The sequence below is a fragment of the Lepisosteus oculatus genome, chromosome 2 (assembly GCF_040954835.1).
Source record: "Lepisosteus oculatus isolate fLepOcu1 chromosome 2, fLepOcu1.hap2, whole genome shotgun sequence".
Lineage (NCBI taxonomy): Eukaryota > Metazoa > Chordata > Actinopteri > Semionotiformes > Lepisosteidae > Lepisosteus > Lepisosteus oculatus.
Window position 1 is genome coordinate 73,011,509 of NC_090697.1, and position 19,939 is coordinate 73,031,447.

The 19,939-nt window shown below is 42.0% G+C and overlaps 1 protein-coding gene across 6 annotated transcripts in view; it reads right to left on the reverse strand.

Moving 5' to 3' along the window:
• The window catches only part of sorbs3 (sorbin and SH3 domain containing 3), a 62,212-nt gene that overhangs the window by 18,864 nt on the left and 23,409 nt on the right, over positions 1-19,939 (reverse strand). For 4 of the 6 annotated variants that reach the window (XM_015362411.2, XM_015362479.2, XM_015362295.2 and 1 more), the window contains 9 exons: positions 13,621-13,694; positions 10,794-11,087; positions 9,124-9,247; positions 8,296-8,645; positions 7,400-7,463; positions 6,538-6,576; positions 4,866-4,971; positions 3,401-3,515; positions 664-717 (listed from right to left, as the gene is read on the reverse strand). In XM_015362411.2, coding sequence (XP_015217897.2) covers positions 664-717; positions 3,401-3,515; positions 4,866-4,971; positions 6,538-6,576; positions 7,400-7,463; positions 8,296-8,645; positions 9,124-9,247; positions 10,794-11,087; positions 13,621-13,632 — 1,158 coding nt within the window. In that variant the 5' untranslated portion in view covers positions 13,633-13,694. The remainder of the gene's footprint in view (positions 1-663; positions 718-3,400; positions 3,516-4,865; positions 4,972-6,537; positions 6,577-7,399; positions 7,464-8,295; positions 8,646-9,123; positions 9,248-10,793; positions 11,088-13,620; positions 13,695-19,939) is intronic. The other 2 variants (XM_015362541.2, XM_015362601.2) reach the window with 2 other exon arrangements.

Here is a 19,939-nt window from a genome sequence, read left to right on the forward strand (position 1 = left end):
GTGGAAAAACCCAAACATCCTCAGATCATTGAGTGTGGGAGTCATTCTGCCATGTTTCTAAAAAGGGAGGTTAAATAGATTCCTTTGTGACATACCTAGAGACAACAATTAACTCAGGCTGCATCTCTTTGAATTGTGAGAGAAACCCACCCAGTCATAGGGAAAACAAATGCAAACTCCACTCCAGATTGGAACTAAGACTTAGATCCAAGAGCTACAATTCCTACCGACATGCCACGTTGCATCCTCAAACTGAACCAAAAAATGTCTATTCAGGGTTTTTTTTTGTAGTTGATCTCTTTCTTTAACAGGATGATTGAAGAAGCACAGAACCAGAACCTATTACAACTCCACTTTTCACACTGCGCAGCTCAAGAGATCTGGAGCAATCTCCTATCAATCTGATGATCAAACTTCAAGTTCATTGCCACCCTCACCAGTTGAAAACAACAGTAAGCTGTTACCAGGCAACACTAACGTACCCCGGAGTTTTAAAATGTCACTCTTCTCTCTGTGCGGAGGCCTTTTACCTTTGAAGACCCTTAAAATGTAGTCGACAGTGTGAAACAAAAGAGCTGCTCAAGAAAACTTCAGTTTTCTCAATCTTCTCTTTCCGACAAACCACAGAAGGTCAGGTTTCTAGTCAACACATCTGAAACTCACCTCTATAGGCAGCAAGCGAGGCTCCTTCAAAAGATGTTTTGGAGATTCTTCCTTCTGAGGTACAGAAGTGAGAAAAGCAGGATTACTGGACTGCCCTCTGGAATGGAATACATTCCCAGACACAGCTTGCTCAACGGCGGCTTGCAAATACTTTCCATCCCATCACAGAAACAAGTTGCTCTTCCAAATCTGGCACTTTACCTTCTTAAACAGCTGTCTCTCAAATCTGGTTTCCTTCTTTTAATGCTATACTAGTGATTGAAGTATTAATTCAGCAAAGACAGAAGGCAGATTCCATCCTGCATACATATTCTGAGGAAACCCTTAACAGTCTGACTGGGACCGCCTGAGGCTTATATTGCATGAGGTCAAAAATCTGGTTGTTTTATAGGAATGAAAATGTGCAGGTTAGACTGTATAATTCAGTCTGTTGAATTGAACCTGCCAAAAGACTCACAGCGAAACACAGGAAAGGACATGGAGCAAGCAAGCACTTTATAGCAGACGAAATGCTGAAGATGAAAAAAACATAGCTGCAATTTTCTTAGTTTGTTTTTCCCTTGAAATTCCTTTATACTATATGATGAGGTAGTCTCAATGCCAAAGCTGTTGTCACAGCCAGCTCCATCTCCGCAATGAAAACAACACAAAGACTATGAGGTAATCTCCTGAGAATACAACACCTGATATGGACTGTGAAAACCAGCCGGTGAATCATGATTGCGTTATCATGATGCTATGCTCTCTATGTGAAGAAACAGGAAACAGCTACAGAAATTAAATCAGGGAATGTTCTACCCAGCGTTAGATACCTACAATCAGTTAATGAGATAATCTGAATCACAGGACAACTCACCCAGGTTCAGACTAATATAGGGTATGGAACAATGATGTCTTTTTTTCAGACAGAAATAGCCATATCCAATTGCTATTTAAATAGCCACTTTTTTGTAGATGTGGGATGTTGACAGGAATCATTTAAAGCACTCCCAAATGAAGCCCTTTCTTCTCCATATTGCCTGGGCAAATGATAAGCTTCCGAAAAAATGTAGAGATTTCAAATGGTACCTAATGTAGCGTGGCTTGAAGGTCATATACTGAATTGCATATCCCTATACAACATATAGTAGCAGGAAGAATTGATCAATATGGTTAAATATCTGGGACCTACACAAAGCCATTGTAAGGATTCCAAAAATAGCTGACTCTTTTTCATAGAAATGGATGTTTAGATATGTGTTTATTTTCAATAAAACTATTACTACCAAATAAATGTAGAGTATCTAGTAATTTAATCAGGATCCAGACCTTAATACTAATCTAGTTTAGGAAATGTCTGGAATTAGTAGCACAAGGGTGTACACTGGGTCTTTTAGCGCTGCTGTATTGAAGAGCATGCTTAAATCAGCTTACAGTTCCTAATCTTTAATGGAAATGACAACACCCACAAAATCCCAAGATCACTGGTGAAATTTGTCAGTTTAAATTCCACACTCTTCACTGAATAAACCTGCAGGATCCCTTCTTGCATTTGGTGAACAGGCTCAAGATTTTGTGATTTTAGCCCTTGTGCAGGCAGGTAGCACAAGCTTGGGCTCGTCCACACCGTCAGACAGCTAGGCAACAGGAGCTTGTTTATACTAGACAAAGCACCAGCAGCTATCCTGGTATTGCTGCCCAACCCAATGGGTACAGCAAAGGCAAATTTTAACAGTAGTGCAATGAATGCAAAACCGATGAATAGAACACTAATAATTGTCCAATCTGCATAGTCACTATGCATTTTCGAAATCTTTACGTTTCCTGTACTTTCAAGTAAAACAGTTCTCTGTAGAATGCTAAGGAGCAGTTTTTTGTCCTGCAGTATATATTTTCTCTAGAGGTTTGGTTGCTATTTAAATAGGCACTTTTTAATTTAAATAGAGCAGCTTTGCATTTTGTTTTAGAGGTATTTTAGGAAGAAATATTATTTTCGAAGAGTTAAGACATTGATATAGGAACATAAGAATGGTTATAAATGAGAGAACGCCATTTGGCTCATCTGGACCGTTCTTTGGTCAATAGCTAATCAATTCAAGGATGTCATCGTAAAGACTTCAACAACATGACTGGGTAGCTTGTTCCACACTTGAACAACCTTCACGTGCAGTAAAAAGGTGTCTCCTTGCCATTAAATGCACTTTTTCCTAGTGTTCACTTGTGTTCTCTGGTTGGCATTTTGCTGTTTATTCTACTGACATCCACTGGTTGACTGAGGATTTTCAATACTTGTATTATAGTTTTGTCTGTTTAAGACTAAACAAATTCAGTTCTCTCATCCTGTCAGTATACAGCAGGACATTGCTTCAACCCCCCGAATTTAACTGGGGTTCTCTGGGGTTCTTTAGCATAAGACTCCTGGGGAAAAAGCAGTAGTCCAACCTCTAACCAAGTAGCTTGACTGTGCTCACATTTAAGCATGGTTTTTAGACAGAGGTCAGCTTAACAACTAGGCCACAATGGGATTTCAAAACCTGTTTTGGGATCTCCAGAGATATGGCTTTTCACAAGGTTTACATAGAATGGGTTGTAGAATGGGTTGTTGGGACTATAAAATATATTCAGGAAATGATCTGGATGTCTCAGTCAGACTTCACCAAATCACGCTGAATCATTCGTATCCATGTGAAAACCACGCTGTTACCGGTGCAGGAACAATGGTGATTGTGAAATGCTGCGAGAGAGCAAGTCATCTTACCTGGTTTTCGCTTCCCAGAGTCGAAGTCTTTCCTGGTTCGTAGTCGAATATGCTCTTTGGCTCTGGGGGCTGTTTGCCTTGGACTGTTTGTGTGTTTCCAGGCCCCAGCTCACTCCTTAAAAACAAGAAGCACAGCTGCTTTATCGTGGATTCCTTGCTCCTGCCTGTCCTGACAGATCTTATCTTGTTTTCCTTGTCCCATGTCTTTTCCTTTCAGCTAGATCCAATATCCAGCATACAGTATGCATCTCTGAGATCCAAGAGCACCAAACCCCCATACAGAGGAACAAATGCTACTTACTTTGAATTAATAAAAAGAGAATGATTGTTGTCATGTGAAAACATTTCTCACCTTTATGGTCAGATATATATATATATTTGTTTTATCTAATCAGAAAATACAACCTGTCCTTCCTGATCATGCCACAAAGCCACAGATAACAAATGTCACATTCTGACAATGTCACAACGTCACATGCCAGCAGCCATATCACCCTGCAACTTACAACTAGTAACCCACTGAAGCTAAGCAGGTGTGAGCCTGGTCAGTACCTGGATGGGAGACCTCCTGGGAAAAACTAAGGTTGCTGCTGGAAGAGGTGTTAGTGGGGCCAGCAGGGGGCGCTCACCCTGCGGTCCATGTGGGTCCTAATGCCCCAGTATAGTGACGGGGACCCTATACTGTAAACAGGCGCCGTCCTTCGGATGAGACGTAAAACCGAGGTCCTGACTCTCTGTGGTCATTAAAAATCCCAGGGCGTTTCTCGAAAAGAGTAGGGGTGTAACCCTGGCATCCTGGTCAAATTTCCCATTGGCCTCCTAATAATCCCCATCTATGAATTGGCTTCATTACTCTGCTCTCCTCCCCACTGACAGCTGATGTGTGGGGAGCGTTCTGGCGCACTATGGCTGCTGCCACATCATCCAGGTGGGGCTGCACATTGGTGGTGGTGGAGGGGATCCCCATTACCTGTAAAGCGCTTTGAGTGGAGTGTCCAGAAAGTGTGAGCAATTATTATAATAATTATTATTATTAATGTCCGGAGGCCACCTGTGTTCAATCGACTGAGGATCCTAGCTAACCTGAGATCCCCTCAAATCCTGGTGCACACTCCCTATACTAGGTCTCCTGGGATAATCGACTAGGTCCCCTGGGTCGAGTGCCACAGCACTATATTCGGTTTTAAACAATTAAGTAGAACTGAAAGCAAAAACAAAAAGGAGAACTTTCCAACTGGACAGAATTTCAAGCTCTTACCTTCATTCCACTGGTGTACTTATCAGGAAAAATACTGCCTGCATAGACTCACAGTGGTGTCGAAGATGTGAGCAGCTTTTTACGGCTCAAAACGTTGTTGCTTTGCCGTGTGATTAAAGACAGAGCAGTGAGGCTGTCCCAAGCCTTCTCCAACCTGGAAGGATGGAGCTGGAACAGCTGTGTGACTTTACGCTCGTGGCCACCTACCAGTCAGGAAGGGAGCCGTACAGAGTGCGGGCGAAGGGGTCTCCGTCCGAGCTGCGTCTGTCTACCGTCTCAAGAGGAGAGAGGCGCCTGGAGGTACAGGGTTCCCCTGGAGCAGTGCAGAAGGCATCAATGTGAAACAAAGCTGTTAGCCAGGAAATGAGTGGTGACTCTGCTTTCACTGTTTCCTGGGAAAATGGTGTTCTTAGTGAAATAAAATAAGAAGTAAAGCTTTTCAAGAATAGCAAAATATTATAAGTTGCTTTTCTGCTTCTTCTATACATACTTCTTCTATGTATTTAGCTTTTAAGTGAATCCCAGAGGAATGTCGTGGAAGGGATATTGTTTTCCTATGGTGGTACTCAATAAGGAGAGCTGGAGGAGTTGGGGAAGGAAATAATTGCAACATGCCTGTCAATCTTGTCTGTGACATACTGGTAGATGACCAAAGCCTGACTTGAAAAGGAATGGTCACTAAAGTATATACAGTACATGTAAAAAGAAAAATGTGATACTGTAGCCACTTCCCCTTGGAGACCAGTGAACTCAATTGTCTTTCAATCAGCAGAACTAGACCTAGCCTACTTTAAGCAGGAGGCCAAAAAACTAAAATTCAGCAGTTTGCTAAGCTGTTTAAAGTGGAGCTGAATGAAACCATAAGGAGTATTCAATATCCAGTCTAGACCACAGGATTCAGACCATGGGAGTTGTACAGCAGGCACTGTACTATAAGAGGTTCTGTCTTCCCAAGGAGATGTTAATAGAATGCCCTGCCTTTGCCATGGACATAGGCAATCCTCTTCCCCTTTTCATAAGAGTCAGTAAGTCCTGGAGGCATTATTATCAAATATGTATGAATATTTGCTCTGCCCAAATTACAGTTGGTTTGATCTGAATTCTTTGCTTTTTGTCCTGGCATAGCAAATGGTTTAGATCTACAGTAGGAAACATTGGCACATCCGTTAAAGCAAATTTCCCAGTTCTGACTGGTAAAATGCAGCCATCAACAGTATCATCAGTTAGGCAACTAAGGGTTAGTGTGATAGTGTGAAGCTCTGAAATAAAAACAGAACACAAAGGTCACCCCACCCAAGGGCCTTTCTGCATTTATTGCCTACCCAACAAGACCGGGCACTCCCATCATCCTTGAGACCAACCAAATCCAGGCAAGGCCTCCTGGGATGCCCTGTAAGAACCACTCCAAAGACTGGATGATTCAGCTAAGTCAGGAGGGTCCAGTCCTGGTCCCGGAAAGTCCAGTGCAGCACGATTTACAGAACACCATTACATCAACAATTTCTAAAGTCTCTGAACAATTGAATTATGATGAGGTAAGCACGTGATTTGTTAAATTAAGAAATTGAATAATCATTTAGGAATAAAGTCTTAGTTGCCCTCAGTCCTTAAGGACCACAATTCTTCTAACTGAATACAGGACTTGCTTAATTTAGCAATAATTTAAAGATGTTCCCTAAATTCAGAAACACATAACCTAGCAGACTAACTGGGGCTCTCAAGGATCAGGGTTGGATACCCCAGGGCTAAGGCTTCATCAGGATACAGTTTTGTACTCCTTACCTCAGAAGAAAAGCCCTCCTTTGAACCTAATCTATACCCGGGTTATAGGAAGCAGGTTATAACTGCTTGTGTTGACATGTTTATTCTGAGTACTCACCATCAGGAGAACGAGGCCCACTGTCATCAAAATCAAACTCTGCAATGAAGGACAAAATGTGAGAAATCAAATTAACGGAGAATGCACCGGCTTCCTGGAGCATTGAGATACCATGAGACAACAGAGATCAACACAGTCCAAACAGATTTTTTAAGGTGGGGTAGCAAAACCTCATCACAAGACTAATGGCTGAAACACCCATCAAGAGTTTCCAGCTTAACTCTTACATTCCTGCAGTATCTTTGGGATTTTATTTGAGCTGATTTTGTTCTCTCAATGGGTCCAATTATGAAATCAAATCATCACACTTATAGGTGCTCTCTTGGCCTCAGAATATTTTATGAGCACAGAAATGGTACCTTGATTCACGGGGGTTCCCAGTTACAGTCCAGGGGACCCCCAGCCCCCAGCTCAATTGGTGTTTATTCCAATCACGTTCTCAGTTAAATATCAGTGAAGTCAAATTAATTAAGTTAAGCTCTCAAACCCTCAATTAATTCAATTTGAATTATTCAATTTTTTTCAGCTTTTAAACATTTTGGAAGTTGCCTTCCAACTGCTGTGTTTCATAAGCAACTTAAAAATCTGCAGCTGACAAAAAATAAATGTGTTCGGCCAATTGAGTGAAAAACCCAGCTAGTCAGAAAATCAAGACTGAAGTGTCAGACCACTAAAACCACTGTTTTGGTATCACAATGCGGGCGACCCCGACTGCCTGGGAGTCATTATTAGCCCTGAAAAGTTCTCGGATTTCCTTCACTACCTGGCTCCAGGAGTAATCTGGCCTTCGATCCGCTTTTGACAGCTGCCACTGACATACAGGAATTCTCTCTTAACAAATAGCCCAGGAAGTGCTCCTTACCTTCTGGTTTCTTGTGGATCTGTTTGAACATGCTCCTGTACCAGTCTCTGGGCTTGTTCACACTCTGCCGTACAAAGAGAAAAAACGAAACGGGTGGGAGTTGAGAGACGAGGAGAGACAATGGCTCGGAAGAGAAAGGGGAAATAAAAGCCGAACTGAAATGCAAGACGGCACAGAGGGAAAAGACAACAGCCAGGCCTGTTTGTTTCTTAATCCCTTAACTCTGAACGGGGAGAGAACTTACCCAGTTCTTGGAAAGAGAAAATTGTAAGCTGATGAAAAGATGTGAAAGTCTTGTAAAATCAACAGTGGGAGAAACTCAAACAGGGATAAAGGGAAAGAAAGAAGCCATTATTATCCCTATCATCTGTGGCGCTCCACATAATTCATGCTTATACACCATTCCAGTGTTAAGCATGTTTAATGCCTGTGGAATGCTGTGCGAGTTAGTGCATTTAAAAGCAGTTATTATAGCAAACCAGTGAAGTGATGTCCTGTTCCTCACTTTAACAGACATATACTGTAGCTGCATAAAAGGGAAAATAGTCAATTTCAGATACAGAGCAACAAAGGAAAGTGTTGTTAATATATTGAGGACCATGCTCGGTATAAAAATCATATACAGATAATGCTTTTTGTTAGAACTAGTTTTGTGCTAATTAGATTAGCCTGTTTAGAATTAGATTTATCTGTTTAGAACAGATTGCATGGCCAATCAAGAGGAATAGATTTAAAAAAAAGGTAGAACTTGTACTTCAAGTTAGCTTCCTGATCCAAAAGCTGTAGCATGGTATTTCTTGAAGAATACCAATTAAATAGCATCCATAACATAGCTCCCATTGCCCACAGCTTGACATATAAAGATAGATATATAGACGTAGCTCTACTGTACCTACCGATCTGGAGGCGATGGGCATCCCTGTTTCATCCACGGGCCCGATGCCAGCAAACTTCACCCACCTCTCCGCTGTGTGGAGGGTCCCAGAGTTGCCTGGCGGTCTCTGAGCTGACAGAGTCCTTGGCTCGGAACTGGGTGGGAGTTTCTCCAGGGCCTGTCCTGTCTGGAGGATGCTGTTGGGGAATCCATCGGAGGCCAGCCTGCTGTGGTGCAGGCTGGGAGTCTGTGCCAGGGCGCTGGCAGGGTTGCTTCCCAGGATCTGTGCTGGAGGTCCCCCCCAGGGGGCGGAGTTTATGTCCCGCCAGCCTGCAGTGCCCAGCATTGTGCCAGAGCCATTCAGCAGTGTCCCTTCCCAGTGAGAGAGAGCCCAGACGATTACATCACACTTTGGTAGCACTATACACTCAGTTCCACCCATGTAAGGATGGTGGAACAATAAACTCATGCACACAAGAACATAGGAAAAGATACAAATGCCATGAGGCTGTTTTGGTAGTTTGATACCATTGATCCAATGATCAAATTGATCTAATCTAATTGATCCAAGGATCTTATCCAACCGTTTCTTGAGAGAAGCCAGTGTTCTCTCAACAAAATAGTTCAGCCCTTTGTGCAAAAAAGTGCCCCGGGGTCTCTTTTTTAAAAAGCCCCGGTCGATGTTTCACTGTGTAGCAGACCACCCCAGTCAGACTGAGAAACGATGAGTCATTATATTAGTGCAGAAAAACAATATTTGAAAAATAAACTTTGGCTTTGATACCGGAAAATAGATCTCATCCCCTGTACCCCCTCTTCTATCATTCACTATATTTTGCTATAGACGTACCATGCGTCTTGAGAACGTGTTGGTCAGTACCATTTTGGGATACCCTTGTACTGGATGACTGGGACAGGGTGTCATTGAATCCAAAGTTGAGGGTGAGGGAGCCAGCCACACTGGTATCCATGAGCTAAAAGAGAAAAGCACACAAAGAAGTCAGATGCTGACACATGGAGCTGCACTGGTTAGAATTCTTCTTCTTCTTTTTCACAGCTTTGGTCCCAGACTGTCCTGGGGTCAACTGCTTTGGTTGCTCTTCTCCACTTGACTCTGTCGAGCACATCTTCCTCACTCACTTCACACACCTCCATATCTTTTCTCACACAATCTATCCATCTCTTTCTAGGCCTGCCTCTTCCTCTGTTACCTTCTGTTACCTGGTTAGAATTACAGGACTAAAACTAAGATGAGGTACAGTATAGTGGAAGAATTGTGTGCAAAATGCTTGAAGTGCTGATGATCCATAAATTGACATCATTTGAAGATGCTTCCTCAATCGCTAAGGTAATTATTTTCAAACGTTTTGCTTTAAAAACTTGCTCCTGGTTTCATAGAAATAAAGCTTAAAACATTCATCTTACAATATAAGTTCAACAAGTTCTGTAAGTTGAAAGCGTGAAACAAAAGCTAAAAACTCAAAACATGACAACTGCTATAGAAACGTTTGAACAGTTTTTTTTTGTTGCTTACTATTCCATGCTTCCCCAAATCATGAGTAATTCACGGGCTGAAAACAAGCTACTAAACCTGCAGGCTTATAATATCACAACACTAAGCAGGTAAAGAAAAGCATGTATATAATCTGCTTTAGAAGGACACTTTATTTTGAATCCAGAGGAAGACAGAGAAGCAAATTATCTGTCTCAATTGATTAACCGACAACTTCTGTACGAGAACAAACTGTGGTTTGTCAGAATCCACCCAGACTAGGTGTAATGTGTTGTTGTTACCACAAGGTGGCACAGTTTTCTGATATCATGATTGTATCTACAGCAGATGCATTTAAGTTGTCTGCTATTCTCTATTTTGTCTTTATGTATTTATGGGAGCTGCACTACCCTAGAGAACAGGGATGGAATGCTTGCAATAGGTCAAGGTTTTAAACTGAGTCCCAAAACTAGGAACAATTTGTTTTGGGAGGTATAAAAACATGAATGAATTGTCATGAATTATCCCCATATACGGTAAATCCTAGAACTATTGTACAAATTCATCATCATATAAGGCTGTAGTGTATTCACCACTGTTTACAATATTTGGATGCAGACAGTGCTTTCTAATTTCATGCAGTTTCCCAAACAAATTTAAAGACTATCAGATGTTTCTAGTTTTGCATTCCGATTTCAGTGTTGAGAGCAAGGCAGGGTGGTTAAGTCTGCTGACAGCCCAGCATAAACACGGGCCGGTCTGTCTGCTGCGCAGACCCTGCTTGCGATATTGTGCGCCATTGCCGCACAGTGTGGATTCTGAAAACACAAGCACATGCATAAAAAATGAACTGCTCCATAGAGGCAGCGAAGCTCTTGAAGGCAGGGGTCACTTTCTATGTGAGTGAACTGACTCAGCTGTCTTTACATCCAGCACTGCCAGTGCCTTCCCACGTGCTCTAGTTTCATGACTGTCTACAGGATTCAAGTCAGTGGAGAGAAAGGAAGGGGAAGCAGCAGTCAACTTGCTTTTTGCGGCTCTGGCTGATGTCCGTGACCAGGGGAAGAAGTGTGGGAGGGGCTTAGGGGTGGGGTGGGCAGCCCTGGTGACAGCCCCATGCCCTGGGCAGGATCGGAGTAGAGGTGAGCGGGGATGAAGTCTTCTAGTTTGGGAAAGTTCTCTGTCATTGCTGCCCCTGGGGAGAACCGAGAAGTCCAGCGCTGGGGGGCAGGGGGAGAAGGGTAGAAGCGCTGTGCGTTCAGGGTGTCATCCGAGAAGACAATCCGGGAGCCGTGGGAATGATCCAGAATTTCCACCTGCCTCTGCAGGTTCACAAGCACAGGGACACAGAAACAACACGTCCCGCCCCTTGTTAAAGAGCTCAAGAAGGAACGGGGTTTCCCTGACGTGTCATTTAGCAACAACGTTTCAAGCAAGAATTCTCTGAGACCAGAAAAAATCAATGAAATAACCAGGTCGGTGACGATAATAAGTAAGTTTTTCAGCTAAGCTAAAAGAGTACAAAAGAGATTCATACATTTCACTCAAGGCAGCAAACAGCAGGTTGCAAAGACAAAGCTTGAACACGAAACCTTCTGCTAACAAACCCCTTTCCCTTAACCTTTAATAAACAAATTTTTAATTAACTGTGGGGTTTTCCATGCAGATTTCCGGGCGGCACTGGCTACTTAGCGGGTCCAAGTCACAGACACCACCTTGTGAGTACAGACATGAACAAACAGTCCGGAGAGCCTTCAGAAACAGTAGGCCTCACAAACATCTGCATGAATGCAAACCGGTTTCTGAAACCAATTATAGAATTATGCAATCTAAACCTTTGAAATGAGTTAATTAGGCATTACATTTTGTCCATTTCATTTGCTTCTCTTTACTCTGCAATTCAGAAAATTACCAGCGACTTTAATGTATTATATTCTACGTAATGTGCATTTCTCTAGTTTAATAATGATTACATTTGGTTGATTGGTATTTTGAATAATAATTTATATTTATAAGCAGTTTTTTTAATAAACAAGCATTGAAGTCTCACTCTTGCTGTTCTATATATATTTATATTATTGCCAAGATATTTGCCAAAGTTAGACATTGTTTAGACCTGAAAAAAGTGTTACACTCCTCAGCCCAGATGTTACTACAGGAAGATGATAAGGTATTCTGAAAAACATAACATGGAGGAAGCTACTGTATATACATAGTTTCTGCTTCTTACTTAAACAACAGCACACATTTGGGTTTCTGCTTTAAAAAGTGTGTGTGGCAGTGTGGTCAGTCTGAACTCTTACAGAGGTTTCTATGTGGCTAAAAAAAACACAGACATAAACCTCACTGCCTCTTCAGGGTACTAATTAGCCCTTTATCTGCGGCTCAGGGGGAGAGGCTACTAATTTATGGAAAACGAACTTTTCGGCAGTGGTGTTCCACCTCCTTAATTGTCTCCCTTGCAAGGCCGGAGAAAAGGGCTATACACAAACAAGGCTGTAAAGGCAGGCTCATTATGTGGCAATTAATTGCCCATCGCAGCCATTCTGAAAAAGTGAGGTCCTGTGAAGGAAATGAGGGCTGTGGGGGGGAGTCAAGTCACCAGATTGATGCAGGGTAATGGTACAATTGCCCTGGTCTCCTTGGAAACCCATTCCCCGCCTCCTCCTCTGTGTGTTTATCTGGGAGAGACTCTCCTACTCTTTCTGTGTGTGTTTGTACCTCAGGGTCATGAGAAGATCCCGCTTTTCTCACAGTTTGTGAAACTGTATCTAGATAAATCAGCACAGCCGCTTTTTGTTGTTAAGAGTTCGGGCTATTTTAATGGAAATTTAAGCCTGTCCACAACTAGTTTATTTTTTCTTCTTCTCTGTTGCTGTCCGCCTTGTTTGTTTTAAAAGCACATCCTTTCAGGTGGAATTAAAATCCAAATGCACTTTTCCAGCAGACTTGGGGGAATCACTTCCACTGAAACAGCTTTTGGAATTTTACTCAGATTGGTTTCTTTAACCTGTGTCTTGGCACAGCCCAGCTGTAACCTCTCTATCGTTACAAAAATGTCCTCTTCTGTTGAACCTCCATTGTTTTGTCCTTCTTTAGTGGAGCTGGTCTTTTAAACACAAGCCACCTGGGTTTTTCTGTTTCTCAAGACCGGCACCAGAGAATAAGTGTCTGAAGGTGACAGTGGGGAAGGGGGCTCATCTGTTTCAAACGTTTTGGCCCAGAGTGGAAAAAAATCCACAAACTGGAAAGGGCAGGCTTAAATCGGAGCTACATGACTTACCTGTGCCCAACAGTCTCCAGGGCTGCTTTTGAGAAGAAGTGGATAGAATTAAGTTGTGTAACACTGGCAAGGATGGGCCTGCTCAGCTGTAGCAAAGATCAAGAACACATTCATCTGGGGCTCATTTTAAGCGCCTCACTCTAGAGGGCAAGCACAGGTCCAACTGTGCCAGGCAGTGCCAAGGGTAGTGCCATAAACATTACCATCATTAAGCAACTAGGGTCGAGTCTGGGACAGTCCTTGGCTTGCCAAGCTGTAGTATCTTCTGTTGTAATTTGTTTTAACTTAATTGTAGTTTTAAATTTTTTAAAGGCAAGGTGAAATGTTTTAGCAATACAAGTTCAACAAGCTGAAAACAACAGAAGCAAATGCAGATAGGTGGAAGATGCTTTATAAAGCATTTCATTGCCAACAACACCGCTGTATGGGTGTACTGTTCATGCATTGATAAATAAACCTTGATTGATTGATTGATTGATTGATTGATTGATTGATTGATTGATTGATTGATAAGTATTGTACTGTAAGCTTGTATGATGTTGTGGTCATCTCACTCCTGCCAAAGGCATTACCTGGGGCTGCATGTCATTCGACTATGTCCTAATCACGGTCTTCCAATGCTGAGCACAGCCTGAGTGATCTCCACCTAGGTTCAGAAACACAGCCACATATTAGAAAAGAAGTGCTCATCACAGCCCTGCTTGCTGTCCTGGCTGTCACAACTACAGCTCGATAGCACAGGCCACTTTCTCGTTCTGAACTATTCTTATCCTCGGGCTGCTCTCTGGGGTTTTTCACCTCAGTTAGGAAAAGAATAAGCACGATGGAGAATCCTGAAAAAAAAAATGCAGTTTGTGCACTGAAAAAAGTTCACTTGCTTGTCTTTCTTTTCTATGTTAATTCTGCCAAAGCAATGCAAGAAAGAGTATGATAAGGGACACACATCAAGAATGAGCTTGAATGTACTCTCATGTTTAGCATATCATGGTTGTAAGTTTTGCTCCACTGTTGTAGTATAATTATAATGGAATTATGATGTAATATTCACCTTTATCTTCACAAATGACTTATTCTGCAGACTTCATGCAGGAGTAGGGTGAATTGCTTGTCCAAATTACAAATTTCAGTACAGTGCCACAACATGGCGCTGTCCTCCCACTTGCCTGCCAGTTTTGACAACAACGTGGCAGGTTTAGAAACTGTTTCTGAAAACTCTTAGACATAAAGAGAGCCCAGGCAGAAAAAGTCTGATCTCATGCTGTGTCACTGACAAGAAATACAAAGATGCACAGCAGAACAAGACAAGACAAAACTGTCTTGTTAAAGCAGAGAAACATCACCTTTTTGTTTTACAACTTTAAAGCTCTCGATCTAGAGCTACATTTTCTGGGAAATCATTACATCACCCTTAAGTGTCTGAGCAATGGTATAAACTCATCTGCAGACGTACAGTGTTCACAAATGAGATCATGCAGAGCAACTGACATTTGTAGTCAAGCTAGAAAGTATGTATGTATAAATATTTAGGATGTACATAACAATATTTCATGTTGCCATGGCAAATGGTAGATAATAGCTCTGAACACATAGTGCAGAATAATTAAATGTCCCTGCCTGATTTTTCATAACTGCGCGGCTCTAAACTTTGCCAGGCCAGCCATCTCTGGTGTTCATTAAAGACATTTCTACAGAAGGTACTGTACAGTTGTTCCATTTAAATCAATGGCAACCACAACTCCCTTTAGACATATGAAGATTTTCTTTAAACCTCATTTGTTCCATGTTGAGCAGGCTCATCAAATTCTATTAGGAAAAGCTACTTCTTTGTTATTTGTTTGACATGGTTATCCAAGGCAACTGAAAAAAGGTATAATATGCACAGTGTAATGACTTATGTTACTCTGGAAAAAAAAAGTTTGTCAAAGTGTATTAGTTACATTCTGTCAATAAAGTGCAGTTTTCTACAGTGCAGGGGATTGCAGTACGTGCTAAACAAATCTGTGTACAAGTATAGTATATAAAGTTATATAGCAAAAGGGACTATAGTGGCACAAGACAGTGGCACTAAAAAGGGCACAGTCAGAAAGATGAAGATTGTAGGATCAGAAAATGGTGTCCGAACAGCTGTTTGTTTAGGTAGCACCAGACAGTATAGCTCTATAGTGTGTGTCCATTATTGCTTCTGAATTATTGTGGAGTAGGGGAGCAGGAGGATTACGAATGAGAAACTGGAGAGTGGGGAGAAGGCACTGGGAAATAGATCCCACTGTCCTTCAGCCCATGATCGCTGGCCAGCTTCTCCTCACCTTACTGCTCTCTCTTCCACACCATAGCTAAGTCTTTTCCCAAGCTGTTCCATTTTGCTGCAGTAGTGAGCAGTCAGCCCAGTGCTGAAAAAACAGAACTCGGAGGACTCATACAAAAAGGGAAAAGCAACAGGGAAGAAAGGATTCATCAGACAAAAAGGGCAAGTGGAGCAAACTAATCCGATAAACACTTCATTGTAAAACTTCCTGAAATCCTTCAGAAGTGTGGCTCATCATGCTGCCCGCCCTGTGATCTTATACACAGAGGTACAGTATGACAGGGAGGCTTATAGAGCTTGAGTAGCTCTGAGTAAGGTCCTGGCCCGTTTATTCCATTACATCATCATCATGAGGCCGAAAAGCAGCACTTGACGGTATCTTTTCGCCCAGGGCCAATACACAGAGGCATTTCTAACAGGAGCCAGCCATAGTGCTGGAGAAGATATGAATTTGAAAAGCAGTTTAATATTGACCAGTGCCCAGCACTTACAGATAGCAGAAGCAAAGGGTTGAGGAGCTGCACATGGAATTCTCATGCAGTAAAGTCCAACAGGCCTAAGGTTGCTCCGTCAAATGTACATTATGACCCCGGCTAACTGGTTAGGTTTCTCTCCACTACGGATGGAGCAGCCATGTCACCCTGCAACTCACAACTGGCAACCCACTGAAGCTAAGCAGGTGTGAGCCTGGTCAGTACCTGGATGGGAGACCTCCTGGGAAAAACTAAGGTTGCTGCTGGAAGAGGTGTTAGTGGGGCCAGCAGGGGGCGCTCACCCTGTGGTCCACGTGGGTCCTAATGCCCCAGTATAGTGACGGGGACACTATACTGTAAACAGGTGCCGTCCTTCGGATGAGACGTAAAACCGAGGTCCTGACTCTCTGTGGTCATTAAAAATCCCAGGGCGTTTCTCGAAAAGAGTAGGGGTGTAACCCCGGCGTCCTGGCCAAATTTCCCATTGGCCCTTACCAATCATGGCCTCCTAATAATCCCCCCATCTATGAATTGGCTTCATTACTCTCTGCTCTCCTCCCCACCGAAAGCTGATGTGTGGTGCGCGTTCTGGCGCACTATGGCTGCCGTCGCATCATCCAGGTGGATGCTGCACATTGGTGGTGGTGGAGGGGAGTCCCCATTACCTGTAAAGCGCTTTGAGTGGAGTGTCCAGAAAAGCGCTATATAAGTGTAAGCAATTATAATTATTATTATTATTATTATTAGGTTACTGAGAAAGTGTGAAGGTTTTCAAAGGACCTGAATTGGAGGCAGCACTCAGAAAATTGATGGATGGTTTTGAAAGGATGGTTTGGAGTGTGTTGGGGGATCCAGCAGTACAGTTTACAGTGTATCATAAGTCGTTTAAAAAAAACTCAGGAAGTATTAAATAGTTTTTTGGGATTTATTTGTTCTGACATAGACTGACAGCGGCTTTTGCGAATATCCCTTGAACTCCAGGAACTCTAATGAGGAAAGCTAAAGGGGATTTAACAGTAGCAATGGTCTGAATGATGAGCATCTATTCAAAATCACTAGGTATAAAGGTTGAATACAGTACTAAATTTCTGAGTGGTATTAATTTAAATACCAAATGCGATCGGATTTACATAAACTGTTAAATACATTACAGATTCTAATGAAATCTTACATTCCAAACCACAGAGATATTCCCGTACTGAGGCCAAAAGCTGTGCAGAGTCCATGAACACTGCTACAGGCTCATGTTTCAGTGAAATCTGAAAATGCAGTGGGATGCATTTCATTGCCATTTTGTTCTCGTTTGTAAAGACTGCTTAACTCAAGAGAAGATAAAGTGAACAATCAGGCCCCTTCTTTCCTGTAACACTGTAACCATTCATATCTATATTTCTATCAGTGAGGCAGCGTTTTTCCCCTGTTAGATCTCATTGAGAAATATTTCACAATGATGAAGTGCACTGGGTTTAATAGTATATGGACATGGGCTGCCTGGCTGCTTTTGAAATCATTCTAAGAAACATGTCAATGTGAAACTCCATAAATTCATTCATTCATTATACACTTCTGTCATAGCATCTATAAATCAAACATAACATATCATCCATGTTGGTGGTTCTTTTTATATAAACGTCAGTCACCTCCTGCCAGTTGAAACAGGTAATGAGAACAAACACAAACTGCCTGTGAGCATTTATGAGCGAGTGATTCAGCTTTTTCAGCCCCCATCAATGCCAAATTACAAAATAAAAATAAATGCTCGGAACACAGACAGTTTCATAAAAGCAGCTGTAAAACAGTAACTGACACTAATGAGGCCACCAAGAAACTATATGCAAACAGTTTCTCTCTTTGAAGACCTAAATTGTATCAAAATTTCTATCAAATTAATTTGGCCCTTTTACCACAGGTGTGCTCTGTATTTCAAAAACATTTAATTTGTAAGCAATTCTAGAAGTTAAGTCCAGTGTGGAATTGCACAGTGAAGTACAGTAAAGCAATAGGAAAGCATAGTGCAAGCAAGACTCTGAAACCAAATGATCATGCTCCCAAAGTGTAAAATTACTACATTCAGAACCTGGGAAATATGCTATCATTCTTTTATGAAGAGCTCACATTTCAGATCACTGATCGCAATGGTGTGAAAAGTCAGCATTACTCCTGTGAAACATTACTTACACTAAACTTAAACTGTGTCATTTTTCCCCTTTCGTTTAAATAATATTTGGTCATGATAATTGAATCGCACTATGCATACATACAGTACTATCCATCCATTTTATATCCTCTTTATCCAGTTGAGGGTTGCAGGGGATAATCTATCCCAGAAAGCAATGGGCACAAGGCTGGATTTCTCTGGGACGGCACACCAGTCCATCACAGTGCAGACACAGGAATATACCAAGGCCAATGTTCCCAGAAGACCATTAGTTTACCATTATATCTTGGGACCGAAATAAACCCAAGTTAACATGGTGAGAACATACAAACTCCTTGCAGATAGAACCCCAGGAATTGAACCCAGTGCCTCATTTGTGCAAGGCAGCATAATGCTAACCACTGCACCACCCACACACTTACCATCACAGACAGAATTACTCAAGCTCTAGCATGACAAATCTCTCTGTAACCGGACGATAAACACTGTTCCTAAAAAGGGTAGATCTATAGCTTCTACCAGACAGAAGAGGCTGGAACAACGATGGCTTGAGCTGCTCATAAAACACAGTCTTACCCTTAATGGAAGTTCAGAATACTCTGTGGCAAGAGATGTCAGTCGCAGCTAATGATCTTAGATGTTGTCTAAACTTTCTCTAGACAATATTTATCACTTTATGACACCAGTCCAAAACCATACTTCAGGGCTGCCAGGAGAGATCAAGTGATCCCACGACACTGAAGACCTTTCCCATTTCTTAACCTGCCCTGACCTCACTTTGAGATTTTAATCTCAGAATCATAGAATCTGAAAACAAATGTTAAAATTTCACTTTTGATTGGACCGGGCTTCATTGCAAGATGGGCTGGAGATGGGCTGCAATAGCAGCTACATTCATTTCCTAAATCAGTATAAGGATGCCTTGGCTAAAGCTATAAATGACACTCTGAACTACATGTATACTCACCAGATCTGTCTGAAAATGTTACAGAGAAAAGGGGCCAAAACAGAATCCCACCTAATAAGGTAAAATCAACTGTAACATTTACTTGGTTAAATTCCCACTTTGCTTCATTAGACATGTCTTCTTTGAAGTCAAACATTCTTAACAGCTTACTTAAGTCAAACTATGACTCATATCTGGTGTGGAAGTAGGATATTTTCCAAGATCTGAAGGCATATTTGTTTTGTGTCTAAAAAATTAAATAGGGCTCGTTCTTGTACAAGCCAACTGCCTGGTCATTTAATCAGTCTTTTACTAAATATGGGGCTGGGACAAACAATTCCTGCTGGAATACTAATTTTCAAGAGCTGGAAGATGCTGGAAGGTTTTACAGCTTGATAAGCATCCCTCACTTTCCCATTTTAAAATGTCTGAACCTACTGCTCTTAGCTTTTGTGTTTTCCATTTGCTTTAGAGTAGAACCATGTTTCACAGCATCCTGGCAAAACCATTATGCTCTACACGTGCTGATCACATTTCATGCAAATGCGATTGAATGTTGAGCAGGAAGTGTGTAACTTGCGTGGGGCGAAGTTAGGAGAAACCAAGCAGGTGAGCTTCCCAGGGATCCCAGTTCTGGGGGAGCCTGTAGAAGGAGAGAAAAGGGGCAGGGCCCCCCTTATTTTGTACTTGAAACCCCAAGATAAGCCTCATCCTGGCTTGGCTTCCCTGTAATGCTGAGAAAATCAAATGTCAAACAGTGAGCCTGTTTAAGTAGAGCCCTGTCACACAATTCTGGAATCAGAAGAAATGGAACATGTTAAACAGTGAATGCTGAAACTCAACATGCATGCCTCATGATTTAGTGTTTACGTTTCTTTGCAACCAATTGACTGAACCAAAAGAACGTTTCCCAGGTTTTAAAGCAAATGAAGGTGAAAGAGGCAGCTACAGTATAAGAAAGACCTGGAGGCCTATAGCACGCCTCCCTCCCATAGGCCATGGCATTAAA